The sequence below is a fragment of the Fundulus heteroclitus genome, chromosome 8, assembly GCF_011125445.2.
Source record: "Fundulus heteroclitus isolate FHET01 chromosome 8, MU-UCD_Fhet_4.1, whole genome shotgun sequence".
Classification (NCBI taxonomy): domain Eukaryota; kingdom Metazoa; phylum Chordata; class Actinopteri; order Cyprinodontiformes; family Fundulidae; genus Fundulus; species Fundulus heteroclitus.
Window position 1 is genome coordinate 15,253,446 of NC_046368.1, and position 26,943 is coordinate 15,280,388.

The 26,943-nt window shown below is 39.3% G+C and overlaps 1 protein-coding gene across 1 annotated transcript; it reads right to left on the bottom strand.

Annotated features, from left to right (window-relative positions):
* Nucleotides 1–1,015: 1,015 nt before the first annotated feature.
* tbx5a (T-box transcription factor 5a) lies at nucleotides 1,016–26,763 on the bottom strand. Its single transcript, XM_036140169.1, has 9 exons — nucleotides 26,370–26,763; nucleotides 25,707–25,886; nucleotides 24,022–24,116; nucleotides 19,048–19,167; nucleotides 18,016–18,163; nucleotides 12,811–12,963; nucleotides 8,997–9,088; nucleotides 7,484–7,713; nucleotides 1,016–5,264 (listed from the first exon to the last, which is right to left on the bottom strand). The coding sequence occupies exons 2-9, from the start codon at nucleotides 25,848–25,850 to the stop codon at nucleotides 4,672–4,674; spliced, it is 1,575 nt and encodes a 524-aa protein (XP_035996062.1). The 5' UTR covers nucleotides 25,851–25,886; nucleotides 26,370–26,763; the 3' UTR covers nucleotides 1,016–4,671.
* Nucleotides 26,764–26,943: the final 180 nt, after the last annotated feature.

The following is a 26,943-nucleotide window of genomic DNA, read 5'->3' on the forward strand; positions in this document are numbered from 1 at the left end:
TATTTACAAAGCTAGGCAAGTTTTCATTCCTTCAGTCTTATTCAGATATTTTTGACAGTTGTATATTCATTTCCTTTAGTTGATACAAGTATGATTAGAAAATCCTATACAATCATAAAAAGTGGGCTATAGAAAGAAACTGGGGCATCTATCTTTTACATTTGGTGAGGGAAGCTAATTTACAGAGTTAAAAAAATAAATACTATTGACAAAGAAATGCTATTAACTACAAGCACTTGAGATTTAGCTTTCGTCCACACGTAAAACAAACATCTAAGCTTGATTTGAAAGGTGAAACGGATGTTTGCTCCATAATGCGTGTCAAGTAAAGGTTCCATCCGCTACTTTTCATCTTTGTCTGAAGTGCCTTTCGTGATGCCTCATGTGGAATACTTCAGGAAACACATTCACTGGGTAAAACATGAGTCTTATAAACATGCAATATCCAGTCATACAAACAAAAAGATACTTAAAAAAAAAAACATATTTAGGCTTTGTTTTGAGAGAAAAGGTGTGTCCACATTGTTACAATGCTGCACCATGGTCAACCATCACACACAAAAAGAAAATAAAGGCTAATAAAGGCTAATCTAAATGATTCCCCCAATGTCTGTGTAGCTACTGCTAGGCGATTTTAAGTGTTCGAATAATATTATGTCCTGTAATGTGTGTAAATGACAACCACGGGTATTTTCCTCTTGCTTTATTAAACTAGCTTTCAATGAGAGCTGCTAATCTGCGTCAACATTATAAAAACATGTATGATTTATCCCCATAAAATAACATTTTAATCAGTTTGGGACAACTGGAGTGGTGGTTCATGTTACTCTAACACCTTCATCTTATTTTAAAAAATCGTAAATTTGGTTAAAGAACTCCAACCGGAGTGATAAAGTCAGGACATTGCAATATGAATTTGATCAGGGAAGGTTAGCTACATGTTGTACTACTTTAGGAGAGACAATATTTTAATTATGTTACACTGTCTTGTTGCCAGTATTGTTAGGAACTCAGGATAGCATTAATTGTTTTCATTAGGATCAAAGGCGATTTTATGCCACGTGTGCAAGAGAGCTTTCGCTGAAAACAATCTTCATGCTTTTGCTAATTTCATCTTTAAAGTCCACACTGATGACATTTAATAGTAAGTCTGCATCGTACACGAACAGCTTTCACACTGAAAAAAGTATTTTGCCAGAGCAACCTGGTAGTGAACTGGTAACAGACTACCTGCTCACTGGACCGAGCCAGTCAAAGCTGGAAATTAGGTGATTGCAGTTAACTTTTAACTTTGCAGCGCATCTTTGCATATTAATTTTGACATAATGATACCTGATTACAAGTCAGCCAACCAGACACAATAAAATCATCTTTTATCCAAAGGGTAGCGATTTGTTCCAGTTCAAACCTTCAACATTAAGCAAAACTAAATATTGTTTCAAAATGTTATATGATGTCCAAATCCTTCTATTATGTTATAAAATGTTTATTTTGAATAGTCTTTTAAGGGATGGTTCAAATATTTTATAGTGAGGTTCAGTCAAAAGGTGATGAATAGTTCACATCTTTTCAGTTTGAAACAATAATACAGTAATTTGACTCTACTAAAACTGCTATGGCACTCCTAAGTCTGGACCTGTTTGAAACTTTTGAAGTCTGCTTTGGTCCTGCATGGCCCCTCTCACCCTGTCATCTTGAGCCTTTGAGACTGAGTAATCTGGATTTATATAAAACAAAGACATCAAAGCTGTTACCTACATGCAGGTAAGGTATGAATTGCTTATGTTTTCTTAACAGAACCTGATTAAAAAAACTTAATTGTCCCTTTAGTGAAGTATTGATCAGTAGCTGAATATTTATTTCTGACAATCTGTTTAGATTAATTAACAATCAATAAATGGTGACGATCAAGCAAGGCTTGATCTGGTGTTCTGAGTTTAACATGAAGACACTGATGTTCAATGCACCCAAATAGAATATTAAGATGGCTGAACTTTGGATAGTTACTGGAGCAAGAAACGTTTATTTAGATTAAAAAGTATTTTTCCTAAAGAAAATACTTTTGAAATAGGGTTGGCTTGAAATTAACATGTTTTTCTAAGCATGAATGCTAAAGCAGCAACGATGGTGGAGGTTGGGACCTGTAACGATGCTGTTAGTTTTGAGACAGAATAAGTTCTAATTGACAGCCTGATGGTGAATTTGTACAATGCCATGCAAAACTACTCACACCCTCTAAAGGAACTATACCTGAATGTATTTGTATCTGGTTAGGAAAAATGCTTTTTATGCAATATTATGAGTCAAAAGAAGTAATTTGAAAATAGCAACGACTAACTGATTGCGTGATCGAGCGAGTCCAAGCAGCAAACTGGGGACTTTTCTCTGCTGATGACACAACAAGGTGCAGTGCCTTTGCTAAGCAGCAGCCATTGTTTTGTCAGAGAAAACAAAGAAAAGTTTCTCGATGAAGCTTTGTTTGCTCCGGAGGATTGTGCGCGAGCTTGAACCACGTATTTAGTGTTGTGCATGTCGAGGGTTTCTTATGGGAGAAAACAGTTGTGGGCGGGACCTAACATTGAAAATAAACAGTTCTCCATCACTCGTGGCTCGAATTTGTGCAGGATCAAGGATATTTCCTTTAAACTTTTCAGTGTTTGGAAACATCGCAGCAACAAACTTTTCTGATTTTTCTGTGGATAGCCAAAAATAAAGTTGAACATATTTGTTGAGAGGAAAGAAAGAGATACATGGCTTCATTTAAAAACTGGAATTTATATAAACTACACAGATACCCTGAGTAAAATCCCAAGCATACCAGACAGGTTTACAGCAGGCTTGCTGGCTTAAACTGTATCCCAAGCTTTGAACAGCTCCCAAAAAAACACTATTCATTATATCATCAGGAATAAGGCACAACTGCGAACCCACCATGGACGTCCATCACAATCAACAAGCTGGAGAAGGAGAGCATTGAACATTCAAGAGGCCCCATTGTAGCTACTTCTCCATAGTTGATCCATGCCTTAGTTTTGTTAATCTGATGACACATGGACTCTTTAAATTTAGTTGTTCTGGAAGAGTTGGAAGAAAAAAGTCACAAGAAAAGACCTGTTGGCAGTGTAGGGGACACCCGCAAGGCTGGGCGGAAAACGCTAGGTGTGGTGGAAAACCGAGTCCCCCGAACACCATCCAGTGGATAAAACCATAAAAAAGAGCAGTAGTATCCAAAGTGCAGCCAGTGGACACTTTTCTAATTTTAGGGTAAGATTTTCACTGATGAATGAATGAATCATTTACTGAAACAGAAATCGTTGGGATACAAACATCCAGAAAGTTATCTAGTCGCTGTTGCTGCAACTACGATGATTTATGGTTCATGTTTCCACTGTAACTACTCAATTTTCATTGAAACATTACATATTTACTTTATTGTCAAACATGTAATATATATAAAAAGATAATAAACAAGCTTTATAATTTGATAAAAAAAAAAACAACTTTGTGGTACTTTCTACTTGTAGATTTTGACCAGGAATGTAGATAAAGGTTGCCAAAGATTTGCAACAGGGGGAGAGGGTTACCTTCCAGCGACGCAACCCTAACCTTACAGCCAGAGCTTTGAATTAATGTCTTAAATTACAATTGGGTTATAATTGCTAAATGAATGTCCTAATCTAAATCAATCAAGGGAATCTGGGACAGATTCAACAATTGATGCTCCTCCTTATAATTTGATCGTGATCAAGCTATTTAGGCAAAGTGTCTAGATGTTCAAAGCTGGCAGAGACACATCACAAAAGACTTGCAGCTGTATCTAAAGCAAAAGCTCCATAGAGGCTAAATGAATACACACGCCACACTTTTCAGATTTATATATGAATTTTTTTTTAAAAACCAAGTATCTCTTTCATTACACTCCTACAATTATGCACAACCCGCTGTTGTTCATCATCAGACAACCCCGATAAATACATTGGAATGGTTTGATGAAATGGGGAAAGTGTTTAGGAGGTATATTTACAAGGTATGTCTCATAGACCTAATATTATTGATATGAGGTATTTGGTTTGAATGTATGTAAATGTCCCTAGTGAAAAATAAAACCGTCTTTTCTGATTTAAAGAGCAGCTACACTGACCTAAGCTCTGCTTTTTTGTTTGTCCTACTCACAGCATTTTTTTACCATTTAAGTCTGCTACAAAGAAATGTCAAAGAAACTGAGAGCTTGGGCAAATGTGACAGATGACTAACATTTGGAATATATAATCGACGTTCAGCGGCATCCGAAAAACAGAACGCTGCAGGAAAACACAGCCTGGGATCTCCTGGCCAACCATCTGAAACATTTCGGCTCTGATGAGGGTCAGCGTTTCGCTGCTCCTGAGCAGGCTTCTTGGGCTTTCTGCTACACTCCAATATTCCTTTGCGTTCCATGTTGCTTGTTTATAAGTGCAGATTCTCTTACAGCTTCCTAAATGATTCAGTAGCCCCTCTCATAGTAATCCACCAAATGAATGTCAATTTTCTTTTTTGTTTCGACAAAGAAATACTGTTCTTATTATGATTAACAGCAACGCCTCCTTGGACATATAAATATAACTGACCCAGTTTCACTTTACTTGGTCCATTTCTTTCTTTTCCTCTTCAATATCTGCAAGTGTTCGGTTCTTAGCTGTTCTCGCTCCACTCGGGCATGATGCTGACACTATGTACAGAGTGGTACTGGTGGGGCGACAGCGTGCGTTGTATGCCGTGCGCATAGAGGTACTCGTTTCCCTGTAAGCCGGCTGTCGGCGACTGGATCCCAGCTCCGGGACTGCACTGGCGGCCCAGAGTCTGGTGGGTCATGGAGCTCTGGTACATAGCTGCGTGGTGGCCCTCGCCCAGCTGTGGAGAGGCGTGGCCCCCAACTCCTCCCAGTCTGGACACCAGAGACCCTGAGGTGAAGTGAGCGGAAAAGTGTTGATAGGGCAGCCTCTCCATCGGCTGCATGGTGGTGACGGAACAGCTGCCGTAAGGAGAGACGCTGGCCCACGTGTTGCAGCTGATGTCCTCCAAGCTGGGAACGGGCTCGGCGCCTTGCGAGGAGCTGGCATACATGCAGGCCTGCCGCTGGCTGGACTCGCTGCGGTACGGCCCGCCGGCGAGACTGAGGCTCTGGGGGTAGCCAACGGGTCGGTAGTAGTGGTCCTCCTCGCTGGAAGAGCTCTCCAGGTAGGGCTTTTTATAGCTGTGCTCGCCTGAGTGACAGTCATCGTCCGCTGCGGGTCAAATGAAACGAGCAAACATCTGGTTATTCAAGGAAAACATTCTGCCATCGCAAACAATAAAATATAACGTTGCTCTTAGAGGTTAATATCTACTTTTAAAAACTCTAAAGCCTTAAAGCCTTTTAATACCTCCCTTGCCTCAGTTACGGTAGGTGTATATGGTTCAACATTAAGGAAGAGACCGGGGACAAATTGTTGTTGGCGAGTGCAATCAACTGTTAAAAAATTAAAAAAGAAAAGGAAAGATTCTGTCTTGACGTGTCTGCGTGTTATGTCTAATTACGTGTCATCCTCATCAAAAATATCATAATACATAACACATAATGACAACAAAGGTGATGAATTGATGACGAATTCTGTTCTTTTTGTGTCAGTTTATGACCTTAAAGGGGCAATTAGCGATTTTTCACCACTAGGTGGCGCTTGAGCACTGTCCGTAGACCAAAACAACATGGCCACTCCGTTCTCTAACTCGCTCCAGCACCTATTTCCCCTTCTCGTCCATCGACTCATATGCGCATATTTGCAAAGGATAAATACTCAGCAACACGACATCCCCTTTTGGTGGAACATGTCTGGTGAAGAAGTAAGTAACTCATAACTTTATAGTGCTGTTAGCGAGAGAACACTTTGATTAGATGGCCGTGCTCTCCGCCATTTTGTGCCTGGCGTGGCATTTTATGGGCAGGGAGTGGGTAAACCCTGAATGGCAGCTGTTCCTGTGCGTATGCGCATGTGCAGCCGGCCCAGCTATGTAAACAAGAGACCGGAGAACAACACAGAGAGATAGTGAGTGACATTTAATTGTAAACAACCTAAAAAGATACCTTTAGTTCTTCACAAAACTAATTTTTAGTTCTTTCTATCTAAAATAATGAAATTTCGCGTATTGCACCTTTAGGCTCAATTGCACTTGGGTCATTTAACAGGACAAAGATCCCAAGCACACCAGCAAGTAAACCTCTAAAAGGCTCAGAAAATATAAAATAGAGGTCATTGAATTGAAATGCCGTGGCTGACTTTAAACGGGTCGTTCATGCTCAGAAACCCTCCAGTGTGGCCAAATTAAAACTATTCTGCCGTGAAGAGTTGACCAAAATTCTTCCAGAGCCATTTAACAGATTCAGCTGCAGTTGCTGTAAATCCTAGAGGACAGTCACTACATCCGGTTATTACATTTTTTTGTTTTTAACATTCCAAAATATTTTACTATGACCAAAAGCAAACAGAGGAGGACACTGGAAGATGGCAAACACTTTTCACAACAATATAACTGATTTGCATGTAAAAACGATACCAATAGTAATGTCATACAGCCTAGATAACTGTGACCTAATACTATTATTTTACAATGAACCATATATGTAACGTTAACTGGGGTACAAAGCAAAGTTATTTTACTGATTTCGTAGTTTCCCTTTAAATTCTTATTGGTTCTGAATATAACGTCTATAAATATTTGGTAAATAATATCACGGCATGTTTAAATGTTCCCGTTTTGAGACGTGAAACATTCTACCCAGTATTCAGTAGCAGCTAATATTACTTAATGATCAGGCAACAATCTGAAATTTAAATTTAAATTCACCTACATCTTGATTCATGCTGAAGTGATAACAAGGCATTGGCAATAATTTTAGGGACTCAATTACTGCGACACAATATTGGGAAAAGCGCCTGAAGGCATTTCAACCAACTGAGTCACTGTAGTCGGCCTTTCTCTGAAAAATGTTGGAAGCTCAGTTTAGTTTTAACAAAAACCTAAAGAGGCGATATCAAGTCATGATGCAAAGCCTTCAGATCTGCTACAAAAAAACAAAACAAAAGCAATGCACTGACACAACGCCTCATAGTGTTGAGTAATGGCAGGCTGATTACTTTGTGGTTTGCTTTGCATACAGAGCACCTGGTTAACTTGCAGTTATATTGGTGACGGAGAGATATTTTAAGATCAAATGTTAGAGTGCGGCCTTTTTGCATTGATATTATAAATCCATTCACATAGGACTTTATAATTAATATCTAGACCTTTTTAAATGTACATAACAAGGTCTCTTTAACTCCCACGGCTTTCAAAGACAGCTGGAACCGTCCCACATCATCATCTCCTCTATGGATCATAGTCTCACACACTAAATCAAACCTCCTGTAGGCCCTGAGGGTTTTTAACGTAATCCCTGCCGGGCTCATATCAGCGCACAGTCTCATACCTTTTCTCTTGATGCAGTACTCTTGGCCGTGCTCGTGTGGAAGCGGGTAGGAGCCGGACTGAGGCAGCATGTCCTGGGAGGTGCTGGTGACGCCGTTGTCACACTGGGAGTACTGGGAGCTCAGGGTGCCGGGCGTGGCCATGCCCTGGACGTCCCCGCTGAACGGACTGTGGCTGGAGCCGACTCTCTGTCGCACCGTGCTGCGGGGCACCACCGGGTACTCTTTGGTGCTGCGTGTGCGCACAGACACAGGAGCACAACTGTTAACAGTTACCTGCAAGTGACCATGCACGGCTCCACTGTGTGTGCCAATAACGGTCGGTAAAAAAAACAGAGAGGAGGCAACCTTAAAGTTTAATCCACTAGATGATGAATTCTGATCACCCCTTCTGTTAAAAAACGATTTCATTCAGATAAATCCACGGGATCCATCGATGGATCATTGTGCTGCTTTCGGTTCTTTGATTTTTGGCATAGCGTCAGTTGAAAAAGTGACCTTGGTTTTTGCAATAAGCTCTCCTTAAGAGGGTAACCAGGAGCAGACGTGCAACGCTCCCTGCAGACAAAGGCTGAACACAGCCATGTAAGACTGATAGTGCAGCTTGGATTCTTAACATTTTTAAAATTTGCAGTTATTGCACACCTACTTAAAGTGAACGTGCACCTTTTTCCACTTTAAAATAAAAATGTGCTTCTGTTTTTTTATTGTTGATATGGAGCAAACCCTATCAAACCGAATCACGGCGTGCCGTAGCTCAGTCAAACGTTCGTGGGACGGATGTAGGATTATGACGCCTTGAGAAGAAAAGACTAAGAGCTTTCCAACTTTGATTTGATTTGGGATGACTCCACTTGGAAAAGCCTTCAGTTTTTTCCCCGTGACTCCCCAAAAAACCAGGACGACAGGGGGGTTTTCAAAACCAGATTTTCTCCTTTGAAAAAGTGTTTCTCCGCCAGCGAGGACTCCAGCTCCGTCCCTCATCTGGACTGAATAATGGAGAGCAAAGTGGTCGAGTACCGCCTTGGCTGCCTGGCCGAGCGGTATTCACCAGCTCCACACACATACACACACACACACACACAGACACACACACACACGCACGCGCAGCAGACACAAAAGCAGTCGGGGCGTTCAGTTAAAGGAAGAGGAAAAAAGCTCTGTGGAGGAGAGATGTTCCAGTCTTGTTTCAGAGGTTCTGCCAGATCAGTCATAAAAGTCTTCAGCATGAAAGCTGGCTGATGATCAAGAACTACACTTACATCACTGAAAATAACACTCACTGAAAGTTACACTCATTACTGGCTTGGATCTCGGTGACTGAAGGATTAAAGTGGGGCTTGTTAAGTGACAGTGTGGTTCCTGCTGAACTGAGGGGACATTCATCTGCTCGTTTGACATCATTCAGCACGTGTAAGAGTTTCCAAATACCATAGATCAAGGATCAATTGGGATTTTTTAAATCAACTTTAAAAAAACAAACAAATAACAGAATATCGTCATGGCTGCAGCTACCTTTGCAATCTGGACATCCGGTGTAATTCCATGTCATCGCTTCCGCGGAAGCCTTTTGCAAACGGGTTGTTCTCAATCTTGAGCTGCGTGATCTGAAACGGCAAACAAACGTCGGATTAATTCAAAATACGATGCCTGGGTCTCATGTTTAAAGTCAAGGCTGAATTTACAACAGACGGACATGCTTTTAAAAATGCAACTTTGCAGTATATTCTGTCCAACATCCTCAACTTGAGTCTTGAGCAACTATTTCATAAAGCAGCTACACCCCTTTAAGCTTTCTACCTTTTTGCCACATCACAACCACAAAACTCGTTTAATTTTATTGGTATTGAGTGACCCAGCAAATAATAGTGTATATTAATTGTAGGTAAGGAAAAAATGACTTTAAATGTTTTAAATAATTAGAAATCTTAAAAGTTTGTTGTACTTATGCATTCAGACACTGTAAATCCATACTTAGGACAGCTTTTTCTTCCTGCTGGATTAACTTCCATCTAAAATCAGATAAAACCAGCTTCCCATGCCCTGTTAAAGAAAACCATCCCTTCAACATGGTGCTGGCACTACTGTACTTCACCACGAGGATGGTGTGTTCAGGGAAATGTGCTTTCTAGTTTTCTGAACTTATGAATTTCTTCTGAATCATGAATTGTGACTTGCACACCTAGTTGTTCGGGTTTTGGCAGATTCTTGCAGCCAAGCTTTGAATCTCTGCAGAGTTACCATGGATTGTGCTTCTCTGGTGCTCCTTTAACCAGATGGAGGGCTTTGGCTTGTTACATATTTGTCTGGTGTATTGTGTTGAGATTAAATTACACTCACCAAAACTCTGTTCAATAGTTAGGGGACTTCTCTATGTCTTTGGTTGCACTGGATTTTATTCTGGGGTATCATCATAAAGGGGGCAAATGTGAAAAACAAAAAAAATCAGATATCATTTAATCTACACTTCTCAGTTAAATACCACTTTGTGTCGCTCTTTCAAGAATCCAAAAAAAAAAAAAAAAGGTTAATATATGTGGTTGTTTTGTGGAGGAAAAAGGTGAATCGGTTCAAGTGGTATAAAAACTTATGGGATGTTTAAAACTTCTCACAAGCAATCCATGAGAGAAAAAGCAGCAGATTTCCATAAATTCAACAGGATGATCCGATAAGCCCAATGAGTTCAATACAGTCGTGTCTCGGCAGCTCATATTTTCATCAAGTGATTTATTTTATAATGCTGAACAATGTCTCGCACAGGCTGGGGAGAAGCAAATATTTAAAATGCATTAACTTTTGGCAGAATTGTCTTGTTCAATAACCAAATAAGGTGCAAAATTATTTAAAAGATCTAAATCAAAGCTCTGCAGGCCTGAAGCGAAGCAGGCAGGAATACCCCTGTAACGGGTTCTTGCAGGTAATGAGTTGGCGGTTCTGGTGTATTTCCAGCTTTCTGACAAGACTGGAGGTTTGTGCATGTTGGCTGACACCTACTCCGAACCTTGTAAAATCCGTCATGTGACACTTTACTAGCTGCTTGTTAATTAATGCAGGCAGGCAGGCAGGCAGGCAGGCAGATGATTTACATATTCTTTCATGACTTTCAAACTTGAGAATACATTTCCTTTGTTCTCCTCCATGTCTAATGCACATATACCTACGCCTTTTATTAATTTGAGAAAATAATATTCAACGTTTTTCATAAAAGCTCAACCTTGTGCAGAGGACTGGAATTAAAAAAAGGGATCAAAAATAAGATCTTTTTTTTATAATCTTTTTTGATAATCAGACAAACTCAACTTCAAAGAATGCAGTTTTGAAGGCTGAATTTGTAATTGTTGCTCATTAAAACAACTGCTGCCATCGCAAGTTTTATTTAAGATGCTGTTTTAGCAAAAATTAAATTTAATTAAAGTAGAATAATAAATAGATAAATTCAGCGTCTGTAAACGCTCTAATAGGAATTATTCAATGCATTAACAAAATTCTTGAGAAAACACATTATAGTTTGCACATGTTTTTTAATTACTATTTTTTTTTTAAATGGCAGCCGCTGGAGGAAAGGCTGGAAACAGGACACGTTTTCATTAACTGAAAGTCCAACAGGTGAATTGGACACATGCCTGCAGCGCGTAATGATCTGGCAGATGTTTGACTGTTTGATTAGACAGTAGTGGTAAAACGCTCGGAAATCAGAAATGCTTGTTTTTTTTTCTTTTTCCTCTGCAGGTCTGGAAAGAGCCCCAATAATTAGCCCCCGGGGTTACGATCCCAACTCCCCCAATAACGTGCTTAAAAATAATGAATGGTTTCTACAGAGCGCTGGTCATTTTGGGCTTCCTGTTCTCAGAGGCGCTGACGCTCCTGATTGGCTGCAGGGACCTTAGGCGCTTTTCTCCCTTTCTCCATTATTCCCCAAACAAGAAACATATATAGGCCCTCATGGCTAAAATGATGCATACCAGACGCTGTTTACAGATATTTACACCGCCTTTGCTCCAGAAAATCTGGACAGAGTCGATGTTCAGCTTTAGAGTCTGAAGTTCCACCACAAGCCTGAGAGGCCTCGAGAAATGTATTTATTTATGCTTAATGTGACACCATTAAACCATCATTTTCCAAACAGTTGATATGAGGAAAAGATTGTTCCAAGTTTTTTTTTCTTTAGTTTACAAACACTGAAATAAGGGCACAACTCGAGGTTAATTTACAAATTAAACAACCGAAGTTCCAGGAGGCGACTAAGAAAACATGAAATATAAATGCTCAAAGCTGCAAATTTGGATATGAGATACATGCAAGATACAAAGACTCAAACGCCTACAATGCATTTTCCCCCTTTTCCCATAAATTAATTTGGTTCAAATGTTTTTAACTGTTTTATTTTATTTTCAAGCACAAATTACTAAACAATTTCCTATACCGAGTCGATTGCTTTTTTTTTCTTCATAATCTTTAAAAGAGCCTGTAGGCCAAAAACATAAGGGGTTGCAGTAGAATTCTGTATTTGTGCGCCACAAAATACAAAAGAAAACACCTAAAAAGGAAAAATAAAAAAACCCAGATAAATAAATTATATATATATATTGAAAAAAATAAAATAAGCTTTATGGGTTACGAAAATGTTGGCTGAATTGAAATTAATGGAAATTTTAGTTGTGCATGTGCAAACAACAATATAAAAGTAAGTCTGCACGGTGGGTGTAAAGATATGTCCTATAACAACCTGCTTTAATAAATCAAAACCATAAAGACATTTATAAATTTAGAGAGGCAATAAAAAGCTTTACTACTAAATAATAAGAATAAGAATAAATTATTATTAATAATAATAATAATAATAAATGGCTGCCTGCAGGAAAGTCTGTTTGAGGTCTATCTGGATAATCTGCAGCTTGTCTTTCTCCACAAAAAGTTGCAACTTTCTAAAAGTCGCTTGAGGTCATTTGTCGACCAGTCGGCTTTCTGGAGCTTTCCCCTCATCTGTCAGTGACTAGCTGTGATATCAGTGACTTCTCAGCTGGTGGTGAAACGCACAAAGGACTCTCATTTTCTCTCCTACAACTTCTGCGTGCATGGCTCTGCGCTGCAAAAGCTGCTCGGAATTGGTTTAAAGCTTTTTAGTCTGGGTAATTAAACCATGACACAATTGTGCATTCAAATCCGAGGGTTTATTTCAAGCGTTTTTCTTTTTAAAAAGAAGCATAATTGCTGCTGTTTCAAGCAGGTAACATTTTTTTTAATCTTTTTGCCATATGACAAACTATGAGAAACATAATAAATGACAGAAAAACAAATCTAAAAGAAGCATATATACACATATATATACCTTGTGGTTCTGGTAAGATGTCACCGCTATGAAGGCTGTCTCGGGGAAAACATGAGTGCAGAAGGCCGTGTTTTTGGAGCCAAAGCCGTTATTTTCATCCGCTTTCACGATGTGGATCCTCGGCTGGTACTTGTGCATGGAGTTCAGGATGATCTGGAATGAACAGAGGTTTGCGTTTTGGATTTAGCTTGAAACAACATGCGGCTGCAGAACAATCATAAAATAAATAAAAGGAATGAACACTTGGTAAACTGCCGTTGCCTTTAATACAAAGACAAACGAAGTGAAAGGCTGGCTTTGACAAACTTTAGGAGAGAAGTTGAAAAATATATGAACATTACCTTTGATATTTACTAAAATCCCTTTCTTCAATTTATCTGGTCTGAATTTTCCTCAGTTTCTCTCACTTTTGAAATAGTTTGTGGCAGATAGTTGCTAACTTGTTGCCTAGGCTGTATAAGGCTGATGAAATAATCGGTTTTCTTCATTATCTACTACAAAGCCAGCAGTTTAAAAACGGAACATGTTGCAATTAATGAATGCCTTTTTAGACCTCAAATTAACACAGTAATAAATATAAAAAATCTTCCATAAAATGTAGTAGAAATGAATAAAATAAATGAAAAACAAATAAATGGACATTAAAGCATAGAAATAAACGCTTTTGTGGATTAACAAAATTGAATTAAGTTAAATGTATTACTAACCAAACTCTTTTTATTTGAGTTGGGGGTTCATCTGACTTCATTTCATTCCTTTAAGAAACTAGATTAAAATGATATAAAGTAAGAATTAATATGAACCACCTTAGAGTGAAAGACTAATCTCTCTTTAAACTTCTGTCATTGCTTTTATTGGCTCTTAATATGTGGCTTTTGTAATTTATTTTTGTACAGCACTTTGCATGAATGTGCTCAGATAGATAGATAGATAGATAGATAGATAGATAGATAGATAGATAGATAGATAGATAGATAGATAGATAGATAGATAGATAGATAGAGAATGCTGTGACAGACCATCTTCACCATCTTCTCTTTTAGTGCTCACTAGTGAGTGAGTTGGGATGGAGCTCACAGCTGAACTTGAGCATTGAACTTCTCTTTTGACGCCCCATCCTCCAGGTTAGCCCAGGATGGATCGATTTCACTGATTAGCGTGCCGTGGCTGTCAGTCTTGAAGAAAATCAAATGCTTCACAATCTGATCGAATTCCCCCTGGATTGAATTAGAAATACATAGGGCCTCCCTCTTGCTCTCCTCTGTACTCCACTCTTTCTGTATCTAACAGCCCCCGCCTTCATGTGACCTGCAGGCACGTCGCCCTATCTCTTATCTCAAAGATTGTTTTTGTACCTGCCTTTCACAGCCAGCATTAGAGGAGACGGGGGGGGGGGGGGGCTCCCCTGACCTCCAGTAACCAGCGGAGGCATCCTGCAGCATTCCACAAAGAAAATCCCCTCCGAGTCAAAAAAACGAGTCTGCTCCAGGAACTCTTATTCATCCGTTACAGAGTTCAGTCTCATTTTCAGGGTGAAACACGCTTTTGAGCGGGACACGGTCTCACTGGTATGATCAAGCTCCTTCCAGTGACACCTAGCAGATACATGTAAGGGCAATTGCTTTCATTGTGCTCGTTTTGGGCTTAAGGAGGAATAATTCCCAATCACAGAGTCAGGATGACTCCGTGTTGTTAAAACCGGAACAGTTTTGTCTAAATCAATGACAAAAACGGCGTAGGACCTGCTGGGCACGGACAAGGAAGAAGGACAGTTGCAGAAACAATTTCATCCATTCATTACATCCTCATTTTATTACTGACTTGCTCGCGCTGAGCTAAAAACTATCAACTCGTATCACAAGATGCAACTCCATTCCTGCAGAAAGTGCAAGGGTGTACTTGCAGACCACCCACTGGGACCCCAGCTCATGTCTACAGTCCCTCTGCGGCCTACTCTCACTGCAATGGTTCCTGTATCTTCGACCCCCTCCACCTCTTCCCTCAGCCTCTGGATGATACTATTTAATGATAGTGAGGGATCACTTCGGGTCCCGTGCGGCTGCCCTTCTCTTTCAAGTACCCTCCACATCAGAGAGTCGCTCCACCCCCCACCCCCACCCGAGCTATGGGGATCAGTGGGCTTCGTACACCAGCATCTATTGCTCATCACACACCGCCATTCAAACGTAAACAGTGCGGTCCTCACACTCCGTCCTGCTGGCCCAAACATGTGTGGGAAGGCAGAGAGGCGAGCGCGGGAGATTAATAACACCGAGAGGTATTCTGGGAGCCGAGAGAGAGATCAAAGGGGAAAGAAGTCCAGCTTGGTATGAAACTTGAGAGCAAAAGTAGAAAAAAAAATAGATTTAACAATTCAAGCACTGAAATAGAAACAGTTTGGGAACTTCCCTCTATTGCAGTGAGACTGCTGAGCTGGTTGGTTTAAAAATTCTCCTAAGTTAGAGAACAAGGAAACGGCAAATGTGCACAGGTCCTATCAGTAAAAGGCTGGAATGATAGCAAGGAAATAAAAAACATTTCTAATAAAATGTATTTTTGGCATTAAGTCAAAAAAATAATAAAACAAAAACAGAAAAAAACAACAACAACTAGTGGATACTTTAATGAAGCAGCATTCTGATGATGCAGAAAGAGACTGCAATAATTGAATGCAGAATGGCATGGTTATCGTTTTTAGTGGTGAAATATCTCACTGGAATAAACGGAGCAGTTAAAACCCAAATCATTTTAAGTAACATTTGTGTGTTTCTTTACTCAGATTTTATATTATGAATAGGGTCTTGTGCTAAAAAAGCATAAATTAATTTTTATGACAGAAAACACAATAATAATAATAATTATTATTATATAATATTAATAATAATAATAATAATAATAATAGTGAAGGACATTAATAAGATGCTATGGTTTATCATTATTTACAATATAATTGCAAAAATGATAAGAATTTACTTAAAAAGCATTTCCCTCAAGCTAAACTTTGGTTATTTAAAGTTTTCTGAAAGCCAAGAATTTAACTTGATGTAGTTTGTTTCATTTCTCTTTAAAGACATCGCATCCAAAGTAACAGCGGTGGCCACATGCAAACCATTTGGCACCACCAGACTCAGGCCTTCCTTGTTTTCCACCCTTAGGGCTCAGCTCGAAGCAGTTCAATGACAACTCTCTAATTTAGGAAACATTAAAAACAACAAAAAACAACAACTGGTCTGCACCGATCTGTACATCAGCAATAGGTTTTGGCCTCATGTGTGCCTGCAAGTAAATATAATTCGTCTCTAATTCATTTCAAGCAGCTGGACCAACAAGCTGATGGAGTGTGCGTTTTCTGGCCAGCCACCAGCGTTTCACTGATGAATCTCACGGTGCTGAGGAACCACTGTGACCAATCAAGAAACACACTTTAACCCAAAACTTGCCCAACGCGGCTCAATAGGCCCCAGTTTAAGTTCTCCAGCTGGGTTTTTGGCTGGGCACATGTGGAGAGAGTTTTGGTGACTGAAAGACTAAAAACAGCACTGGCTTAAATAAAAACATTCAAACGTTGCCTTATTTGCAACTAAATTCATTTGTAGAACTGATGTTTCAGTTTTATGTATGTATCTGTGAATGACACAATAAGACAGCAGAAAATGCAACGCAAAGCCTCTCACTTTTGATTTGAGCTATTTTAAATTTTTAATAAACTTATTTAGTCTCCCGTCATTCTGTTAAATAGCAGCAAAATTTATTTATTTTTTTTTACAAACTTTTCACCTTGTTAGCACAGCCTGTTCCTGACAAAAATGTCCATAATTAAGTGACTATTTCCAACAAGTGAGCTAATTAGGTCTCAGTGTACTCAACATTTCATGAAAACCTGCTGCTTAGCGGCACACTTTGTTCATGAAGTAATGGATGTGTTTCTGCAGCATCAGTAAAGGAAGGGGTGAATAAATCTTAAAGCCAGATGTAACCAGTAAAGTGGAATTAAACTTTAGAAAATGAAAGGAGAGAAATCCTGGTTCAGTTGTCTGCTTTTTTGTTGTGGTTATTTTTTTATTTATTGTTGCTAAAAAGTGCTGGAGTCTACTTTAACAACCCTAAATGAGGACATTCAGAAAGTATGTCATCCATGTATAAAGTTCTTGTATAAACCCTGAAAGAACACGAATGTTTCTAAGACATTTTCTCTTTGTTTCGACTCAACTTTAAATGGTACGTTAAAATAAATCTATGTGGTAAACCAGATGACTTTTTGGAGAACTTGCAATCCAACTGCAATCCAATGGGAAACAAGAAAAATTTGCCTAATTTGTTCTGGTTATAGTTTAGGGGAAAAAATATTTTTAAAAAACTAATGTAACTTGTAGAAAAAAAAACGTAAATTGTTTAGTTCACATTTAGTTACTTAGAAATATTACAAAAAGTAAAAAAAACAATATTATGTTTTTTAGATTTACAAATCATGATTGATTTTGCTTTTATTTTGATAAAATAATCTAATGTCTTTTTAAACAGTAAAATCAATACATTAAGTTGCATTTTCCAATTATGTTTCTTAGAAACATAAACATTACGTCATACTGGGAATCCCTCATAGTGCCGCAGAAAAGGCAAGAGAATGGGACTCCATTATAAAATCGCAGCAGAGAAGTTAATGCACAATTACATCACTTAAAATGGAATTTTACAGATATGAAGATTATTCAGAAATTTGTTTGCTTTCAAAAATAAAGACAAAAAAGCCAAATTGTGCATCAATGGGGTCTAATAACAAAAGTTCCTTATTGTTTTAAAATAATAATCAACCAATGATCAGCCTACAATTATAAAATGTTTGAAGATGAACAAAATAGTAAGAATAAGCTAAATATAATACCTAATCATGTGAATAATAATAATAATAATAATAATAATAATAATAATAATAATAATAATAATAAATAATAATAATAATAATAAATCTTCTCCTAACAGACCTCTAATTTTGCATAAAATCATAACAAACATCTGGGTTGCGAAGAAGACATGCTTCTAGGAGCAGCAGCGGTGAAAACTTGACTGAACGACACCGCGGCGCAGCGCAAAAGCCGCATCCGCACAGCGCCTGTGCCACCCCACGCACACGCACGACTCAAAGAGCGTCCCGCATCGACTTCACACACAGCTTTGAACAGAAATGATATGGGCCCAGGCACCTACGTGTCCGAACGGGTCCAGGTGGTTGTTGGTGAGTTTCAGCTTCTGGAAGGAGACCAGCTGCCTCATCCAGTGCGCGCCCGTGGCCGGGGAGTCCGGATGGACGTAGAGCCTCCCGGGCATAGCGGGCTCTGCCTTCCCGGTCACAGACCTGACACACACACACACACACACACACACACACACACACACACACACACACACACACACACACACACACACACACACAGGGACGACAAGACAGGCGCGACGCGTTACAGCGAGCGTGCAGACTGGAGATGGGCAGCTAATGGATTGGAAAGGGTGATAAATGATTTGCATTTCCAAGAAAGCTGCCTGAAGCTGACACCATTCAGAAACCTAATAAAGACCGAAAAAAAAGAAAAAAAAGAAACTACTTTTCCAGCAGCGCGCATATTTCGGCTCAACATCTCGCACTCTTTTTTTTTTTTTAAATACTGCTAATATGAACGAAGTGACCCTTGTTATTCTGCAATATATGGACATGTGTCACATTTAGTTCCGCACATTGTTTTGCTCGGTTCATTATCTGCACTTATTGGCGGCGATTATCCTCGCCGAGTCTCCCCTCTTTTAAAGGCATTGACCCCAAACAAAGGCGCTTCTGCCTTTTAGGGTCGGAGATCACCCAGGTTAAAAAATAAACAGAATTTCTCCAAAGGGGTAAAAAGAGGACGGGCTGTCTCGTTTTTTAGGACGGCTCTGGCTGTAGGAAAACTCATCAGCACAACACTATCTGCAGAAAACATTCAGCTCCAACCTAAACGCTCCCCCCACCCCCCACCCCCCCAAAGCCGACTGTAATTCTTGGCGAGCATCAGAAAACAGGCAGTTCATAATTCTGCAGGAAATTACATGTTCGCTTCCGATTCTCGTCCATCAGGACAAGTTAGAAAAATGTCCCGCTGAAGGCAATCATAGGTAGAGAAACACGGGAGGGAGGAAAAAAAAACTTTCTTTTTGTCTGAAAAGGTTTAGTAGTGTTCCTTTTTTTTGTTCCCCCCTTTTACCAACCATTTATTGTCGGCAAATTTGTATCGATGATCATCCGCAGGAACCACGTCCATGAGGAGAATATACTTGGTTTTGGGGTTTAATCCGGTCACTTTCACCTTGAAGCTGGGGAACATTCTCCTGCGAAAGACAGACATCGATATTTCTATGAAACTGGGTACAAAAAAAAGAAAAAAAAAAAAAAGAAAGAAAGCAAAACGAAAAACGAAAGAACAATTTTCCTCAAATGTGCACAAACGGATAGTCAAAGTAGAATAAAAAAAAACTTATGCTAGTTCCCTTCTTCTACAAGAATTGGATAAAGCCGCAAACGTTTTCAGTATAAAAACTTTGAACAGACAGACAGAGTCACCTTTTATGAGCGCACTCTCAATTATAACGCATGCACAGTATATAACCTCGCATGGGACCAGCTAAATTATATGAATGCCTTTATTTAGTTTGGAGAGGAAACTCTTTTTTTTTTAAAGATCTGGGCGTTGTGTCTGAAAGAAACCATTTCACTGTACATGCATGTCGTTTTTTTCTTCTTTTTTTGGGTAAATTATGGGATATGTGGCTCCCTACTGAAAGAGCGACTAGCCTATGAAACATATGTTTGCCTTTCCACACTGGAAAAAATACAACAACTGTTAGAGTTTAAGCAATATAATTGTTGTGACAACTTGTGTGCTTTTAATTTGAGGAGCAGGTTTTAGTCAATGTTTTTGAAATCATGTAAGCTCAAAAGCTAAAAGGCACTTCAATCACTGTAAACTATTTTTGTTGCTCTAACAATAAAATTTAGAGTCAATATAGAATGTATGTTATTTATTAAAAAAAGCCACAATATTCTCATCAGTTTTCATAATGTAATATAATCTGATCACATTACTGAGTTACACAATTCTAGACTAATGTAATTTAAATTGCAATAATATTCAGCCAAGCAGGAAAAATAGCCACTAACTCTTACAATTAATTTAGACTTGAGGAAATGGGAATATTTTTGATTGATGCGAATTATCTAGCTAATACCACATTTCCATGCCATGACTGCACAGTACCATAGAATAATTACAATAATTTATAGTCAGTGTAGTACAGTTATTTTCACAAAGATTATACAGTAAAGTTAGAAATTCCCAACAATCTTTAACCAAAATAGTTAAATTCTAACATAATCAAGGTACTGAAATAAATTAGTTAGGTTCTAAGTGTTCTATTTTACACAAAACTTGGCACACAACTTAATAATCAGCCATTCATAAACTACGGGTTAATAGACTTTATTTGAGAGTTCTTGCTCCAGAGTCACGTTCTTGAACAAACATCAGAAACCTAAAAGCTCATATCAATCAATCAATAGGTTTAGAGCTGCAGTCAGTGGCAATGTTTACAAAATTTCACAATGGGATTGAAATTAATTCGGATTAAAAAAGAAACAAATGATCGGATTGTACCGTTTATATGGGCACACAATCTATTAATCCGATCATGATATGTGTTTATATGCACCTGGCTTTATTCAGATGAAATGCACAGTTATTAAATTATTATTAGCTATCAACTATTGATGCACACAAGCTCCTGTGCAGATACTACTGCTGGATACCCCTTAGCATGGGAATCATGCCTAAACAAGCACCTTCCACTGTTTATTTCTAGTGGTTTGTCCTCCACTTCCAAAAGAGAACCTCAAGACAGCTTGTTTGTGAGTAGGAGACTTTATTGAAATTATAACACAATAAAACTTATGTAGAACTTATCAAACATTTTCCAGCAAGGTGGCATGTAAAAATTTTCCCTGCACACAGAGAAGATATGCTGTTCGTTGCCAATGTGTGTCTGCAGGGTTGAACAGCTCAGCTGGCTAATAAGTTTGATTTTAACATTAGCATTGTTTGTAAACTAGTTAAAGCTGGATTGAAACCTTTTATAACTCTTCTAATAAGGTTGCTTATAAAGCCAACCATAACCAAGCTATGCCCTTCATTAGTAACAATCCCCTCAGAATTACACAGCTAGGTTAGTTAACAAGTTTGATGTTAGCATTTGAGCTGTTGCTAAACTAGTTAAAGCTGGATTTAAACCTTTTAAATCCCTTCTAGTGAGGTGGGATATAAAATTTTCCCCTGACAACCTTTACTAAGAGGTGCCATTAATTAATAAAAACTTCCTCAGAGTCAGGGGCGCCACCAGGGGGTGGCCAGGGGTGGCCATGCCCCCCCACCGTGCCATGTCTTGGCCACCCTACTGGCCAGTTTAAATTGTAGTATTTGTAGTTTAGCATTTCATCCCATCATGCACACCCAGCAAGACAGTCGCTCTTCTTGACCTTCTATCACACTTTTATTTGTATCTGCCAGTATCTACTTTCCCCTTGTAACAGCCTTGTTTTCCAATAAATGTGCACTTTATTCCTAATGAAATTACGCAATAAAAAGAAATTGTTCTTCAACTAAAAACATTTAACTGTACTGTTATTGGTCTATGCACATTAGATCATTAGGAACAAAAAAATTCAGAAAACCATTAAAAACCAAAAGATATTAGAAGGCGTTTTCTTAAGTCTTTCTGATAGTTTTCTACATGCAGCTTTACTACAACAGTAGAATAATATCCTGAAATTACAGCTTTTAGTTTCAGTGCCACCCTAAGAGTTTAAGTGGCTCCATCTGGCCACACCTATGAAATATTTCTGGAGGCGCCACTGCTCAGAGTCGAACAGCTCCGCTTGCTAGCAAGTTTGACGTTAGCATTAAGACGGTTTGATACTCGCCGAAAAACGAGAAATTTGTTCTCTTCCACAGCTGCGAAAATAAAACAATGTCAATTTACTCGGCTTAGGAAGTTGTCGTTGCTCTCGCTACACCATCTGGGGAAAACTTTTTTCTTTCAGAGTGTCCGACAACTGTTGTGTGATTGGTCAAGATTTGGATGGGCGTGGTTAAATTGGAAAGGTGCAAATGAAGTCAGAATGCTGTGTGTGGGTGCTGGCTGGATGTATGGTGTAGGCCTAATCCAACCAGCAACGTCAGTAAAACGTCTGGCCAACATCCTGAAGTATGAAAAATGTCTTTCATCATCCATCTCTTGCATCTGTCAAACTAAGACACTGTATTCTCCTCCAGTTCAACTCTGGTGGTATTGAGCAGTCAAACGTGCCACTTGCCTTCACTTGTGTTCCCCATTTCTTAAGCAATCACAAATAACAATAAGGAACTTTCTTCCTCCTCCTCTTCCTTTATCAATTTGAAAACTGCCCTCTCTGCTATTGTTGTGTTGTTGTGTCAGATTTCTACTATCTTCATGCGGGTGTGAAATATGCCACAGTGGGCGGGACTTTCTAGGAATTTGGCAGCTGAGTTTCTCGTGCAATATGAATAACCAAAACATGTCACCTCAGGAAAAAGAACAAATTTCTTGATTCTTTTTGAGTATTGCAGAAGGCTTTAATGCTGTTGTTAAACTAGTTCAAGCTGGATTTAAACCTTTGAAAGCTTTTCCAATAAGGTGGCAGGTGAAGTGCCCCCCCCCCCGTCCCAACAAGCATAATATCCTTCATTAGTAACTTGGTGCTAAACAGCTAAGTTTGCTAGTAAGTGTGACTTTAACATTAGCTGTGTGGATAACTAAAGCCAGATATGAACTTCAAATCTGACTTCAACATTCAAAACCACAATTTCTTTTATTGTTTTCAAGCTTTACAAAAAAACATAATTTATTCAAAATATAGCCTTCCCACATAAACATAGGCTACTCCGCACAAAACGAACGGATTTATTACCTAACACACATCTTAAAAATAACACAGAAAGTTAGATTCTTATCAAAACGTTTGAGGACGATTTGTTCTCAAAATAAAGTAGTGGAACATTACAGCCACACCATCGTCTTAATCCCCGTCTTTGTTTTCCAGCAAAATTCAAAAACAGTGTGCTATAATTCTACTGGAAAGTTTATGTACTATGTATTTATCACCATTAGTTATTTTAAAGGGGTGAGTCAGTCCTGAACACAAGATTTCGCTTCATTTTAATAAGGAATGACACCGAAGAACCAAATTAATATGGTTGAAAAGAGTCTGAATTCATCGACAACATCTCTTTAAAATTCTGTTTTACAGTGTCTGTGTGAGTCGAAAAGTTGCTATGTGTGTTAGATTTGACCCCGTTTAGCCACTATTGAAGCTATTTATTTTTTTTACAAACCATAGAACTACAAGTAATTAAAAGTGTAATGCTGTTAATTAGTAAAATTGAATACGCTCCAAAAATATTTTTATAGTGCAGAAAGTCAAGGACCAAGCTGTGGCCAAGGAGTAACGCAGACACCCTTTCTAACAAAAGCAAACGTGAAATGACTGACCGGGGGGATGTAAAGGGGGGTTTTCTGCAGCTGTGGTGTAATGCAGCTATAATAAATTATTGATTTTAATCATTTACAGAACACGTGTTCGCCGTTTGCCGCAGGGGAGGAGAGACACCGGCGGTCGGCAGGCGTATGTGGATGTTCACACCCCGCCTTGCGAGCTGTTTTGACTGGGATGCAGTCTGAGCTTGACAGCGGTACACACTCCTGCGCCGTCTCTCCCCCGCATGTCATGTTGCAGCTCAAGGAGCCCGGACGCAGAAACGTGTCTGCGTGCTATTAGAGCAGAGCGGGGATTTTATTCATTTATTTATTTATTTATTTTAGAAAAATGTCTATGTTCAGAAAAAAAAAATATATATATATATATTTTACCCTCAGCTGTATTATTGCACCAGAGTTCAGGTTTGTGAGTTTGCTGTCTCAGGCTGATCGGCCTATTGCGTTTCGCCAAAGGAAAGGCCACCCAGGCTAAAATATACATGATGGACTGGTTGTGCAGCACACTGATGCGTCGGCCAGATGTGCAAACAAAAACCCTAAATTATCTATGCAACGTCGAACAAAACCACTGTTCTCCAAAGTGCTGCTAAGAAAAATCACACCCTGCGATGATCTTACCGTCCGGCTTTGGTTATGATCATCTCCGTGCCCACCTCGTGAAACTTCATCCAAAGTTCCCGTTCGTGTAGGTAGACTTTTATGCCCTCCATTCCCTTTAAACAATTATACACACACAGACACGAATTAACAGCTTGCATTGATGCCACGCAGAAAAAACACTCACTCCCAGCACAAAACGGCGTCGCGTAGACACAGGACGTCTGGATATTGTTTAAAAGTAAATAGACTTTTATAGGGAGACTTCTAAACATGGTCGAAAAGTTGGTCGATCGCATGGGCTGACCAAGCCTGACTCCCAGCATCTTTGTTTAGGTCAAATTCGGACTGAATAAATATGGGCTACAAACATCTAAAATTACAGATTTTTCCCTACTTCAGGTTAAATAAAACGCGCGATGTTAGCAGGACCACTTCAGGCACAAATTGCGCACCATCCATGCACATTTAAAAGCTTGACGTGATGGCAAAGGGTTTACCCCGAAAATCCTTGCTTGAGAGTACTACTGACACGGAAAAGGGAAAGTGTTATACTGACAGGTATTTTGGCAACAGATTTCATAATAATAATATGTGTCAAACCTTGAATTTATCAGCTCCAAAAGCCAAAAATAAAAACAGCAGAGCAACAGACTTATTCCTATGGGTTTCGTTTTTAATATCTGTTAAAAATGTGACCCACCCCCCATCTGATAAACTCAAATAGCCTTTCACCCACATAGAGGCATCAATAAACGTTCTTTTAATTTCTACCTTTTGAATTTTTTTTTTTACCGGAGGTATAGAGACACAAAACGCAAAAAATGTGACATATCAGTTAACAACATTATTAACAATTTCGATAACAGTTTCTCTAAGCAAGTTTTTAGTTATGAATACATTCTCACTTTTTACCTCTCAATGTCTATCTCCTATACGATGTAACAAGTTAAAGCAGGCGAATTCGAAACACATTCTGAAGTGTTTATTGTTCATTTAACCCCTCAGAAAATGAAATAAATAAATAATAATAATTGGCAAATATTACCCAAACGTACCGTATTTTAATTCTGTTGTAAAAAATCAGCGTGAAACTAACAATAGGGCGACAGTTCCCTACAACAGTAAAATGCTGCGACGAAGGATGGTTAGAAATCATGTAGTTACAGAAATGTCCCATTAAAGATTTTAAATCTGCTATAAGGGGTTTGTCAACGCACCGCAACATACAGAACTGATCAGAATGGGGTCTTTTTTAATTTTAAACAAACTCCGCCTCACTACTGCTTCTACCTTGAACTCAACAACAAAACATGCTTCACAGTGTACCCTTATACGTTTCTATAAACTGCACTTCAAAGATCGCATAACAACATAAAGTAGGCATGCAGCATTTTTTTCAGTATGAAGTCTAAACACTGATCTAAACTGGTCAATAAAACTCATCTCAGAATTTTTTTTATTGACCTTGTGAATAGAGAGCCTTGCAAAAAAATAAATAAAAATAGCGGTTCAAAAGTTGGGAAAACGCATGCTGGGAAAAATAGGTAAAGTTAGTGGAAATCGTTTAATCGCCTGGAATAATTTCAATTTGATAACAACCGGCGGGATACAATGCGCCAAGAATAAACACAAACCCAAGTGTGAAGGGCCTGAAGCGGTCAGACTGGGCCCCTGAAAAAAAACACAAAGAAACGTACACTGACCTGCTGGATGTAAGTTGTCTGCGACGATGGGGATTTGCCCGCAGTTCCGTTCTGTTTCTCCGGTTTATTATCGCTCTGTAATTCCCTCGAATCCGAACCACCCGGGGAGTTTTGGACGGCGAACGTCTCCTCCTGGTCCGCCATGACCGGAGTTCCGAAAAAGAACTACAGAGACCCCAGCTGGAAGACCGATGGGAGACATGTCAGGGTGGAAGGACGCAGACTGTCAGAAGTTAGCAGATGTAAACAGATCCATAACTGCATGCAATAACAAGCATTGTTATTATTTTACTCCTATGGTTCAAATGGGTTTTTACAGACTACGGATTCACCAAAGGAAATAGAAACATAACTCTTACAACAGGACACAAACGGAACCTTTGGTATTACGCATGCCGCATGCTTTATTTAAACCAAAGAAGGATTCGTACTTAATATTCAGCAACAATAGACACTTTTACTTTGGAGAACATGATGCACAGCAGGGCTTCACGTTTCCCCCCAAAATTATTGCACAGATTTGACTGATTCACAGCGCGGCGCAAAATGAAATGCACGGGTCTCTTGATAGCTATACCATTGCTGTATGCGAACCGCTATAACTCCAACAAGTAGGAAAGGGCTGCCTGCATGCCCAGCCCGATCAGAACAAAGTCTGCTTACCTAAAAATGATAAAATCACAAAACAAAAAAATAATAATGATAAAAAAAAAAAACACACGTCTCGGTCTGCAAACTGGACAGAGCAGTTCAAAAACGTCCAAAACTCTCCAGTCAGATAATCCGGACGTTTTGCGCGACGAGTCTCCCCATGGATCCTCCCCTTTCTTTCCGGTCCTGTTTTTCGCTGTCCAGATTTTATCCAAGCAGAACGTTGACCGAAGAGGACCCAACTACGAGACGCCGATCGCAGCCATGCAGAGCATTTTAAAGCGCAGTTTCGTTTTTGTGAACCGAGCCCGCCGATAGCACGTAGCGCTGAGCTGCAGCCGAATCCCAATGGAGCAGGTTCGACACCTCCTTCTTCTCCCTTCCTCTCTCTCTCTCTCTCTCTCTCTCTCTCTCTCTCTCTCTCTCTCTCTCTCTCGCTCTGGAACTCTCCACTGCGCATCAGTGACCAAACAATGCTAGTCCGAGACGTGCAAGCAAGCGCCGAGGGGAGGAGGAGGAATATATGGAAGAGGAGGGAGGGGGTGTTCTCTGAGCATGAGCAGCATTGGTTTGTTTGACCAAAATA

What these genes read in the sequence shown, in the direction of transcription:
- tbx5a (XM_036140169.1), bottom strand. Translation starts at nt 25,850, where the DNA reads ATGGCGGACCAGGAGGAGACGTTCGCCGTCCAAAACTCCCCGGGTGGT. An exon ending in AGACAACTTACATCCAGCAG is followed by an intron (nt 24,117 to 25,706) that starts GTCAGTGTACGT and finishes AATTGTTTAAAG; the next exon opens with GGAATGGAGGGCATAAAAGT. An exon ending in ATCATAACCAAAGCCGGACG is followed by an intron (nt 19,168 to 24,021) that starts GTAAGATCATCG and finishes TGTCTTTCGCAG; the next exon opens with GAGAATGTTCCCCAGCTTCA.